We start from the raw sequence: 12,014 nt of genomic DNA on the forward strand, positions 1-12,014 counted from the left end.
TCACTGAGCCGTATTCTAAGCGTGATCGAATTAAACTGTAATAAAGAATTTTTAAGGTCATGATACTGGTAAATGTTTTTGTATTACGTATGACAAACCCTAATGTAGCGAGACTTTTTTTTACAATGTCATCAAAATGATTGCGGAAAGTTAATGCAGAGTCAAAGTTAATTCCTAGATCTTTAATTAAATCAGATCTTTTTAACACAAAGTTATTAATATTGTATTCATATGAGAGTTTATTTACAGATCTGCCATATGTCACCGCTAAACATTTGTCTTTGTTAAGACAAAGACTGTTAATGTCACACCATTGAATTACAGAGTTTACGTCTTCTTGCAAGCGAAGGCAATCTTCGATATTAGAGATTTCAATAAATATCTTTAGGTCATCAGCATACATTAGGCATTCACAGTTTTTTACAGATGAGAATAAGTCATTAACAAATAATACAAACAGTAACGGACCTAAATGGGAACCCTGAGGTACTCCAGATGTTTGTAAGATATCATTGGAGGTAAAACCATTGACAACTACTTTATTAATGCGATTGTGTAAATAAGAAGCGAAAAGTCTTTCTAAATTTTCAGAAAACCCCAAACGTAATAACTTCGCAAGCAGTAATTTGTGATTAATTCGGTCAAAAGCTTTTGACATGTCCATATATATAACATCGACTTGTTTCTTTTTATCTAAAGAGTTCATCAAATATTGAGAGATAGACGTGAGATTAGTAACTGTAGATCTTCCAGGTATGAAGCCATGCTGAAATTGACTTATCTTTCCATTAACAAGTTTGAAAATTTTATTATAAATAACCTTCTCAAATATCTTGGCAAAATTATTAAGAATAGAGATTGGACGATAATTAGTGACTTCATCTTTATTGCCGTGTTTATATATAGGACAAATTCGGCACATCTTCCAAACGTCAGGAAATACACAGTTTTTTATACTTAAATTAAAGATATATTTCAAAGGATCAGCAAATATGTTAGAACAATCTTTGATTAACATTGCTGGTATATTGTCTAAACCGGCAGATAAGTTAGGTTTCAAATTTTTTATTACATTGAGAATTTCAGATTCGCTTATGGAATTGAGTAAAATGGAGTCACTGTCCACTGATACCTCAGCTGGTGATGGTATATCATTATTTTGATAGACGGACGAAAAGTATTCGGCAAAAACGTTGACAATTTGATTGGGTTTATCATAAATTAGACCATTGGAGCTAATTCGTCCAGAGACAGGAGTCTGTCCTTTCCTATCTTGTACATATGACCAAAAGCGTTTAGGAGTTTTAATAATCTCTTCTTCACAGTTCAGTTGGTAAATACGAAAATCATGCTTGATTTGACTTTTTACTATTTTCCTGATAGCAACAAATGCATCACGTTAATGCTACTTTTACAATAGTGGAACCACCCAGTCAACTGAATTACGTAGGAATGATAAAAGATGTACAAAGTAATAATTCAGACTTCAGTTTCACTACGTTCTTTCTCAGGCAAAAAAAATATACTCCTAATAATATCGAATACTCTTACCCACACGAAAAAAACGAATTTGCTCTTTTAATTCCATATGATCGCAACCACCTAAAAAAGACTTCAGTAATGTCAATATTTTATCCATCAGTGTGGGCTACATTTACGGTGATATTAGTTCTAATCGCACTGGTTTCAAGTTTTTCTCAAAAAAACACCAACCATTTTGTAAAATTTTTCTTATATAGCTTTGGTGTCGTCATTGGAAGTGTGTTCCCGTTTCTAGAAAAAAGAAAACTTTCTTTAAAAGTGAATGTAACAGTGTTCATATGGAACTGTATTGTTTTCCGAACGGCATTCCAGAGCTTTCTAATCAGCACGTCGATGACTTCTTCGACATACGTTGAAATAAAAACCATACCAGAACTAAGAGACAGTCAAATACAAATCCGTGCCACACAAGTTATGGTAGACCTAATGCCTCGTGACTACAATCTGCAAAAACAAATTGTTTCCATAGATCTGTATGAAAGGCAAGCGCAACTTGAAGCACGAGACACTTCAGCAGCTTTTCTGATCAATAGTTTCAAAGCCGAAAAACTGATCGTCTATTGGAAAAAGCGCAAAAACGAATCACAGTTTTACATGATGCAGCAAGCTCTACTACCAGGAAGTGGAACTTTTCTTTTTCAGAAACATTCGCCGTATTTGGATACGATTAACGAATGCTTACAGTTGCAAAAGCAGTTTGGATTGTCAAAAGAAAAGAAAGGGCAGAGTAAAACTAGGAAAACTGAAGACGGCATTGTTGCCTTGAGCTTAAAACATCTTCAGTTTATTTTTTCTGTTTTAGTTGGGGGTTTAGTTGTTGGTTTTTTTGTTTTTCTTGGGGAAATAATTCACGATAAGATTTTCGTCTCGAAAATAAATTGAAGATGCTTTTAGATGTAAAATAGAGAATAAGATAATTTTAACTTCATGGTCCTTTCCAAATTATAATTTAATCTTCACTTTAAGTAATACAATTTTTTGTCAATCTTTCATTACTCTAAACTTGCTTAAGTTTTCTTCTATCATGTATCTTCTTTCTCTTCGTTTTTTAGTGTTTTCGAATTCCATTTCAATTCTTTTTGCCAAAATCTTGATGCCTCGTGTAAAAAATCAAGGCGGAGTCATAAAACACAACTAGAGAAGTATGTTATATTATAAAATTTAAATGTCGTTTACTAAAAAAATTGTGAGGAGACATCAACAAATTGTTGGTAGATATGATTAAACAAATTTTGGTTAGCGTTCAACCATCGACACAATATTCTTAACAAACATACACAATTTGACAAGAATCACTCCGGTAATCTCGGAAATTATTTGTACTTTTTTGTACTCTAGGTTAGGTCATGAAACGTCGAGAAAACACGAAAATATTCATTCGTCCGATGAACCCTGTTATAGTCCTTCATTAGCTTACGCTAGAAAAATAAAAATGAAGTAAAAAATTACTTTTGTTGTAGTGAATGAGAAGCGACAAAAATTTTGATCTTGAATGCCTTATTGTCTTGTTGTTATAGGTTTGACACCCTAATTTCTTCACCATGAGTCGGCCTGTAATTTTGTTACTCTTCCAGAACAGGTATTAAACTACTACATACATAGTCTGGTAGAAGTGATGACTAATAAGTTAGGGTGGAAGTATGAGAAAAACGGAATCTCTGTGCTGTGTGGTGCACGGTGCAGGCCAGCTCCGCTGTTCTTGTTACATTCAAGTGTTTTCTGTGAAATATATCCTGTAAGTAGTACCTCCCGGTAGCTTTTTTTAAGATTGATCCTTTGACTGATTATTATCAATCTCTTTTACCACATTAGCGAAATATATTCAAATTCACACTTCACCGATTTCTACGCCCGCGTATCTTATCGTTATCTCTTAGTAGCGTAATTTTTATGAGCAATTAAACTATATAAAATACCTATACAAAACCTTTCTCAAACACACCACACGAAGGTAATTAATATTTAAGTACTAAACGATATAATTAAAACAGGAGTCAAGTTTTCACTGTATTATCGCTAACTACAGGAATTTTACTTAAGTATAAAAATTTTGCAACAGTAAATGTAACGCACCTTACGTAAAAGAAAATTACCATTAGTTCTTCACGTTTGTTTAGCTTACATGAAAACAGAAGTACGTAATTTAAGTACTCTCGCTTTTTATAACAATTAAGTAAACAAAAAATCCATTTAAGTCTATTTTTCAGATAATTTTTTATCACGAGAAAAACACCATGAATTCTCGAACGCAGACTCTAGAATGGTACGATTACACCATTTTTGGAATCATGCTTACTATCAGTACCTCATTTGGAATCTATTATGGATGCGTAGGGACCAAACAAAAGACTATAAACGAATACTTGCTAGGAAATAAAAAGATGAATGCCTTACCCATTGCACTCTCTGTAGCTGTCGGGTAAAACCATTTCCGTAAACTATACAACCTTAAGCAAAAAACTCTTTGTGTAGACACTTTACAGCAATAACTCTGATGGCGATGCCTGCTGATGTTTACAAATATGGAGCGTTTCAGTGGCTTGGTTGCATTTCCATGTTCTTATTGGTCATATTATCTGTTTATATTTACTTCCCTGTATTTTTCAACCTTCAACTAACAAGTGCATACGAGTACTTGGAAAGAAGATTCGATAAAAAGACCAAGTTGTTAGCATCCTCTTTATATCTGTTATGTGAATTTATTTATCTCGCTGTGGTTGCTTATACTCCATCTTTGGCACTTTCAGTGTGTAAGTTTCAGTTTTTTTGTATTTCAGTATTAACTAATTTGGTTTCTAGCCACTGGAATTCACGTGCATTTAATATCTTCTGCAATATGTGCTATCTGTGTCTTTTACACTGCAATCGGAGGACTAAAAACGGTAGTTTGGACGGACTTTTTTCAATTTGGTGTAATTATAGTATCACTGCTCACCGTTTCTATTGTTGGTACTATTTCAAGTGGAGGTTTCGTATCAATATGGGAACAAGCTTTAAAAGGCGACAGACTTAATATATTTGAGTAAGTATTGGGAAAACTTGTTTCAAGGTATTTAATTTTGTTCCAGTTTTGATCCGAATCCAACAAAACGAGACAGTTTTTGGACTTATTTCTTTGGATATACAGCCCACTTTACTAACTACATCAGTCTGACCCAATCTGGATTACAGAAATTTTTAGCTTTACCAACGTTTCGTGAAAGTGTCTGGTATGTAGTTATTATTGTCCCGACTATAGTTGAAAATGCCACTGCAGGTCTGTGATTTATGTGGCTATTTGCTTAAGCATCGTATCTACTTTCGTTGTCTTCATTGGTCTCCTCATGTATGCAAAATACGCAAAATGTGATCCTTTTATAAGCAAGAAAATCCAAAGGCATGAACAGATGGTACCTTATTATATTATGGATGTAGCTGGACATGTACCTGGTGTTTCGGGTTGTTTCTTAGTGGCTTTATTTTGTGCTTCATTGAGGTAGTACACGGTACGTAGATGTTTATTTTGATAATCAACAACTACATTTTAGTACAATATCTTCAAGTTTAAACGCTTTAGCTAGCGTAATCTACAAAGATTTCTTGTATAACTTTTTAAATGAAAATATTAAAGAAAAAAGTGTGACAAAAATTTTGAAATTGATTGTCGCACTTTGTGGCATTGCGATCATAGGTTTGGTTTTGATAATGCAGCATTTGGGAGATATTATTCCGTTGGCTACTAGTATTACAGCAATATCACAAGGACCATCTATGGGCATGTTCACTTTAGGCGTTCTGTTTCCAAAAGCAAATTCTGAAGTAAAGTGTCGGTTTAAATTCAACAGTATGACAGTATTTATTTTTTAGGGTGCGTTTTATGGAGCTATTGGTGGTTTCATTTTCACAGCAAGTATCGGCATGCCTTTGAAATTTTACAATTTAGAGAAAACGTTTGCCTACCCGTCAAAACCTCTATCAGTTGAAAATTGCGATGTTTCAAACCAAACTACAGAATTTGAATTGCAGTGGTTAAATACTTCTTTTAAGCGGTCCAGTACTTCTATGAACCACACTATGCAGACAGAGAAGTACGGTTTCGCATAAGTAAGAACTGTTGGTCAAACTATGTTGTTGTAGCAGGAAGCCACCCTTTATATTTCGCATTTCTCATTATTATCACACGTTTCTTGGTGCAATAGTTACAGTAGCTTTGGGACTGGTAATTAGTTACGTTTCCAGCACAGGTGATCGTCTACCTGATAAAAAATTTTTGAGTCCACTTTGCCAAAATTTTGGACCAAACAAATCAAACCGTCTAGAAATGGTAAATCTCTTCAAGCGTAATGATTATCATAGTTAATATAAATGGAATAGTTTGGATGTTAAAAATGTTATCCACGTGTTACACATAATATTCCAAAATAAAGTTTTAGTTGGTCAGTAGAACAATTGGAAATAATTACTTTGAAACGAGAGTCATATATATTTTTATGCTTTGCATACTAACTGATCTATTTTATCGTCCTTGGGCGCACTAAAAAAGCCAAGAATGCATAACTAAGTATGTAGTGAATAATCTTGGCGTCAAAAAATTACACACGATAAATTTTTAGCAAGTTTAATTCTACAAAAGAAAAAAGTATGCTCAAAAGGCAGTCTTTAAATGCTTAAACCTGCACTTTTGCGAGAAAAATATTTAAAAATTAAAAAATGCTTATAAGGAATGTTCATTTTATAAAGGGGACACTGAAAAATTGCTACTAATTCGAGTACTTTGGGCTAATTTAATTTTTTTTGTTATAAAAATGTTTAACAATGTTAAATGAAATAATTATTCTTATTCTCTAATCAATTATATTCAGAAACTATAAAATTTTCTAACTGTTGCGCGAATACCGCGAATCACTGTTTGCACAGGATTGTTTGTGATTTTCTTCGTAGCAGGAGGCCACATTTTTTAAAATTCTCCAAGTCATGATGTTGTTCGGCCATCTTTTCTTAACACTGCTTTCATATTTGCCCATTATCGCTCAAGTGGACGAAGCTCAGGACAGTTGGGTGGTTTATCTTCCTTTTTTAAAAACTGTACATTATTGGCATTAAGAATCTCCTGAGTGGCACCAGCGTAGTGAACCGAAGCCAAATCTGGCCAAAACAATGGAGGGTTATGATGTTTACAAAACAGGCGATAATCGCGTTTTTAAACATTCTTTCCTGTAATCATCGCCCCCAATTGTTGCAATCGTAAAAAAAAAAAAACTTTTTAGCCCACAGGAACAAATCGGTTGCCACACTAAGAGTTTCTTCCCAAACTTTTCAATTTTTTTTGTTTTCATGTCATCGAGGACATCTTCCCCTACGACTGCATTATAAAACTGGGAGCCGGGTAGTGTATTGCAGTCCATTTTAACCTTCGTTTCGTTGTCCATCAAAACACAACGATTTTTGTTCGTGACCAAAATTGTTTATAACTTCCTGCTTTTTTTTTTAAACTGTATGCGCTGCTTTTCGCTTCTTTTTGGGATTTTTGCTTTAATATGTTCTAATGTTATTCCGAGTCTTTATATTTTGTACAGTACCTACGGTAACACCTTGCTTCTTGGGTATTTCCCGCACAGACATACATTTCGTTAATTTTAGCAGTTTAATGATGTTTTCCTCAATATTTTTGTTAAGCGGGCCTTTTCTCGGTCTGGATTTGAGCAAATCTTCTAAAGTATTAAACTCCCCAAACTTTTTGATTATTTGGAACACTGCTGATTTTGAACATTTAGTTATTTTAGGCAGTCCCCCCAACGGAAATTTTTCGTAGCATCACTTTTGCAAAGATAATTTTCTTGCCCCAATGGCGATTCGCTTCATTTTAAAAAGAAATAACGTTATTTTGAAAACAAAAATGGCATTTAATAGATACAACTTAAAGCTTTCATATATAAAAACTAGAATAATTTAGATTAAAAATTAGAAAAGTGGCGTTACTTTAAAGGTGTCCGTTTAATAAAATCAACACTCCTTATAATGCTTGCATAAATTCTGTGCATTACTTTATCGCTAGTTGTAAATCATTTTATATGTTTTTTTGCATTTCAATAAATGCAGAAAGCGCATATTCATATTTTTACGCTCGTAAATTTTTTGGCAAAATAAAGTTACAAAGATATGAAAATCATAAAAAATGGAAAGCGATATATTTTACATTGACAAAACAATGGTAATAATAACATATATGTTTATTTCCCACGGTCGCAATTTTACATAAAGCATATTTAAGATCTTTCAAGTATATCCGAAAGTAAAGCAAATCAATAAAAATTTCACAAGTATACAAATGTTGTATGTATAATTATAATTAATAATTATTAATTTTTGTAATTATAATTAGAGCCTACTGGACGTTCTCCTTATCACAAATTTTTATTTTCCTTAAAAAAATTCGCCTGGAATTTTAATTGGTGATTCATTTGCGTATCGACAGCGATAACACACCAGTGTTTCACTACAAAGTGAAGTGACAATACGAACATTTTTTGCTTGCTTAAATTTAAAAATACATCGTGTTTTACCCGTCGACCTAATTACAACAATAGAGCCGTTAAAATCGTAAAAAAAAAACATTTCCATTTTTAGCAAGGTCTTACAAACTGCATTCCGTACAAACACTCGTATAGTTAAGTGCTACCATACGTTTGACAATTATGAATATTTCTACACAGTTTATCGAAGACACAGTGCAACCCTTTACCCTAAAGTCAACAATCAACAATCTCTCATTTTCATGGTTCGACGCATTTATAGTCTTCATTACTATCTTCGTTTTCAATGTATGCATGGGAATTTACTTTAATTATTTTACTCGGAAGCAGTCCACAACTAGCGAATATTTGTTGGGTGGTAGAACCATGAATGTTATCCCTGTTGTCATCTCACTAGTGGCAAGGTAATCAAAGAACACTGATCAAAACTATTACTAAATGTTAAATCTGCAGTCACACATCAGCTAATACTCTTTTGTCTGTACCAGCCGACGTATATAGGTATGGAGCGGCATATTTACTGGGTGCCATATCAACAATCATTCTCACAGTGGTGACAATTTATGTCTACCTCCCTGTATTTTTTAATTTAGGAATTACCAGCGTTTATGAGTACTTAGAACGCAGATTTGACTCAAGAACAAGACTCCTTGCTTCATTTTTGTCGATCGTATCTTACATTCTTTATCTTCCTATTGTAATCTATGTTCCATCTCTTGCGTTTTCCGCTGGTTCGTCTTACCGTTATGTGTGATTTTTGTTAAATAAGATGTTTCAGCAACTGGTGTTAACGTTCATTTTATGGCAGCATCAATCTGCGGTTTGTGTATATTCTACTCAGCCATCGGAGGTCTACGAGCTGTCATTTGGACTGATGCTGTTCAATTTATGATTGCCATTCTAGCTGTTTCTTTAATTTGTATGATGGGTCTTCAATCCACAGGAGGGTTTTCGGTTGTTTGGAGAAAAGCCATCGACAGCAAAAGACTTGATATTTTCGAGTAAGTATTTAGAGAAGTGTTTGTATTTTAAAACTGTAAACTTAAAGTTTTGATATGGATCCAACGAAACGTGATACGTTTTGGTCGCTTGCAGTTGGTTTGACAACACAGAGAGTGGCCACCGTTGCTATTTCTCAAAACTGTATGCAGAAATTTCTGGCAGTACCCACCTTCAGACAATCTGTATTGTAAGTATCAAAGTATCAAAGTTGATTGTTAAATAAAGCAAACAGGACGGTCATTTATTTCGGAGTTGGAACGATCATCATCAAGACGATAACGATTTTTCTTGGTTTACTAATTTACGCAGAGTATTCTGCGTGTGATCCTCTCTCAGCGCAGAAAATTACAACTGATAACCAGCTTGTTACGTACTTCGTCATGGATGTGTCTAAAAACATTCCCGGACTTCCTGGATTGTTTATTGCTGGAGTGTTCAGTGCGTCTTTAAGGTAAATCAAATTTGTAAATTTGATTTTGTGGAGGTTAAAGAATTGTAGTACTTTGTCAGGAGATCTAAATTGTCTAGCGGGGATAATTTATGAAGATTTTATTGTCAAGTTGTCCAACGAAAAAATTAGTGATAAGAGAGCAACAACTATCTTGCAGCTTCTTGTAATCATTTGTGGGCTCATATGTACATTGATGGTCTACTTTGTTGAACATATGGGAGGTCTGTTTTCTTTGGGCTATAGTTTAAGTGGTGTTACAACTGGTGCCATTTTGGGGATGTTCACAATGGGAATATTTTACCCTGGTTTTAATGCTAAAGTAAGTTGTGTTGTTGCTAGAATTTAGCAAAATATGTGTCTAAACCTTGTAACAGGGGGCTTTTTATGGAGGTCTCTGTGGTTTTATTACAATTGCCTGTATCATTTTTCCTGCACAATATTATCAAATGCTGGGGTTATTAAATTATGTCTCTAAACCAACATCAACCAAATATTGCAATGCCTTAAATGATACATTTACTGTTACTACAACACCAAGGTATGTAATTTTTTCAAACTTTGACCATTTTTACCCGCGTTTAAAATTTTCAGAATTTTGTCTCCGTCAACCGAACTGTCTTTTATTTTTAGGATATCATTTTATTATTATTGTTTAATGGGTACTGTTATTACTTTATTTTTTGGTTTAGTAATTAGTACTGCAACAAGGAGAAATAATGAGAAGTTCGTAGACAGAAAACTTATCAGCCCATTAGGATACACACTTCTACAGAACGAAATAAAAGACTGTAGTAATATTTCCATGACGAAACAATGTTGATTTTTATTTATTTATTTTTTTTTTTGTTTGATGTCATTTTGATGTGTCCTCATGTCTTAATTAATAATAAGTATTATGTTATTTTGTACAAAAAATAAACATGGTTTTTTGTTGCGTATTATTTTTTTTTTAGTTAAAGTTATTTTTCTGTGTCTACTAATTTCTCAAAAGTTTATCAATTTGCACAAATTTTAAGTTTTAAAAGCACTCCTTACGTGTGAAGTTAAATTAAAAATAGCGTACACTTCAGTTGAGATATACTTACTCGGGAAAATGAGGACACGTTTTTTTTTGGACAATCTTAGAGTATCTACACTTGACCCATATTTAACAAGAGCACAAAATCAATATTTGAGCTTGCACTACGTTCATGAAATCAATATACATAATTAAAAAATATAATCCCAAATTTTTTCAACATTAAAAAAAATTCAGTCACTAAAATAAAATTTATTTTATATGTAAAAAATTGGTCGAAAGTTATAACTTACCTCGCCCCGAAACGGCCTAGCACTTTAAACAATTATTTATATTTATTTTATAATTGAAAAAAATATATTTGTTTAGAGTGTGTTCAGGTATACTGAATTGCCGTAGCCATAGATGTATGTTTGGTTGCCTAACATCATTCTCAGCTTCGAAAATTAGTGCAACTAGAACCGCTAGAAACACTTAATACTAAATCTTTGCAACAATGGAATGTTATTTAACTTCCTTCTTATTTTCATTATAAAAAAATTAATGCATCCTAAACAGATATAATGATCAATACAAATTCAACTACATCTCCACTGATGTCATTTATTACAACAGCAAAACTCTAACACTGTTCTTCACATAATCTATTAAAATATTAGTGTCCAGAATGACCAGAATCCTTGACTACATGATCAAGTTGCTCCTCAGGATCGTGAGGCCAGAAAGTAGGTTTATTGATAGGATCTAGCGCCTGTTCTGGGAATGCGTCACGGAAGTCCTCCATAGTCATCTGATCAAACGGTATCAAAGCCGACAAATGCGCCAGCTCCTTCTTCAACCTTTAAAACAAAAACCATCAAACAAACCCCACCAGATCCATGAAACTTACTCAGCAATTCTTGCATTTGATTCTTGCTTAAACTTCTCAATCTCCACCTTCAATTCCTTTTCTTGAGCATCTATTTGAGTGCTAACTGTATCTGGTGGGTAGGGGATTTTCAACGCACCGTATTGCTTCTGGAATTCATCGACCATTCCAGCAACTGGAACTTTCGACTTGTAGAAAGCCCAGTTGATTTCTGGGGCCTTCTCTGGGTTTTTGAGTACGCTGAAACACAGAATAAGAAGACTGAAATTACACTAGTTATGTAAAGTGTACCTGCGGAGATATTGATCGGATTTGGCTTTAAAGGCTTGAAATAGGTTCTTTTGGTGTGGGGGCACTCTTTCGGCGAGCGCGGCCCAGTTAATCGCACTTTGGGTGATCCTTTTTGCAGCCATTTTTACGTAAAAGTCGACCAAAAGACACAACCTCACCACAAAAGTCGAACGTTTTTGGTTATGTAATTTTTGACAGTTGGAAACCTAGGTACCAACCGGACGATTACAATGTTACTAGATTGTTATATTCGATCCCTGTTTTTTGTGGTTATTAACCTGTTTGGATTTTTGTTTTTTTCAAATTAAGGGTGAATTTTGTTGATGTTTC

General features: G+C 33.8%; 3 protein-coding genes across 3 annotated transcripts; 2 read left to right on the top strand and 1 right to left on the bottom strand.

The window, feature by feature from the left end:
• The first annotated feature begins 3,770 nt into the window (after window positions 1-3,770).
• On the top strand, window positions 3,771-8,215 carry LOC135139326 (sodium-coupled monocarboxylate transporter 1-like). The gene is made up of 9 exons (XM_064069528.1): window positions 3,771-3,961; window positions 4,015-4,292; window positions 4,342-4,564; window positions 4,611-4,751; window positions 4,799-5,017; window positions 5,070-5,340; window positions 5,389-5,609; window positions 5,659-5,845; window positions 8,149-8,215. The coding sequence occupies exons 1-9, from the start codon at window positions 3,777-3,779 to the stop codon at window positions 8,191-8,193; spliced, it is 1,770 nt and encodes a 589-aa protein (XP_063925598.1). The 5' UTR covers window positions 3,771-3,776; the 3' UTR covers window positions 8,194-8,215.
• On the top strand, window positions 8,068-10,327 carry LOC135139372 (sodium-coupled monocarboxylate transporter 2-like). Its single transcript, XM_064069579.1, has 8 exons — window positions 8,068-8,458; window positions 8,508-8,785; window positions 8,833-9,055; window positions 9,103-9,243; window positions 9,289-9,507; window positions 9,556-9,826; window positions 9,882-10,045; window positions 10,099-10,327. The coding sequence occupies exons 1-8, from the start codon at window positions 8,217-8,219 to the stop codon at window positions 10,325-10,327; spliced, it is 1,767 nt and encodes a 588-aa protein (XP_063925649.1). The 5' UTR covers window positions 8,068-8,216.
• Window positions 10,328-11,071: 744 nt separating this feature from the next.
• LOC135139423 (ATP synthase subunit d, mitochondrial-like) lies at window positions 11,072-11,893 on the bottom strand. Its single transcript, XM_064069648.1, has 3 exons — window positions 11,685-11,893; window positions 11,415-11,633; window positions 11,072-11,364 (listed from the first exon to the last, which is right to left on the bottom strand). The coding sequence occupies exons 1-3, from the start codon at window positions 11,804-11,806 to the stop codon at window positions 11,181-11,183; spliced, it is 525 nt and encodes a 174-aa protein (XP_063925718.1). The 5' UTR covers window positions 11,807-11,893; the 3' UTR covers window positions 11,072-11,180.
• Between the last annotated feature and the right edge of the window lie 121 nt (window positions 11,894-12,014).

Source organism: Zophobas morio, unplaced genomic scaffold (genome assembly GCF_036711695.1).
Source record: "Zophobas morio isolate AGI-343-1 ecotype UQ-CSIRO unplaced genomic scaffold, CSIRO_AGI_Zmor_V1 ptg000031l, whole genome shotgun sequence".
Classification (NCBI taxonomy): domain Eukaryota; kingdom Metazoa; phylum Arthropoda; class Insecta; order Coleoptera; family Tenebrionidae; genus Zophobas; species Zophobas morio.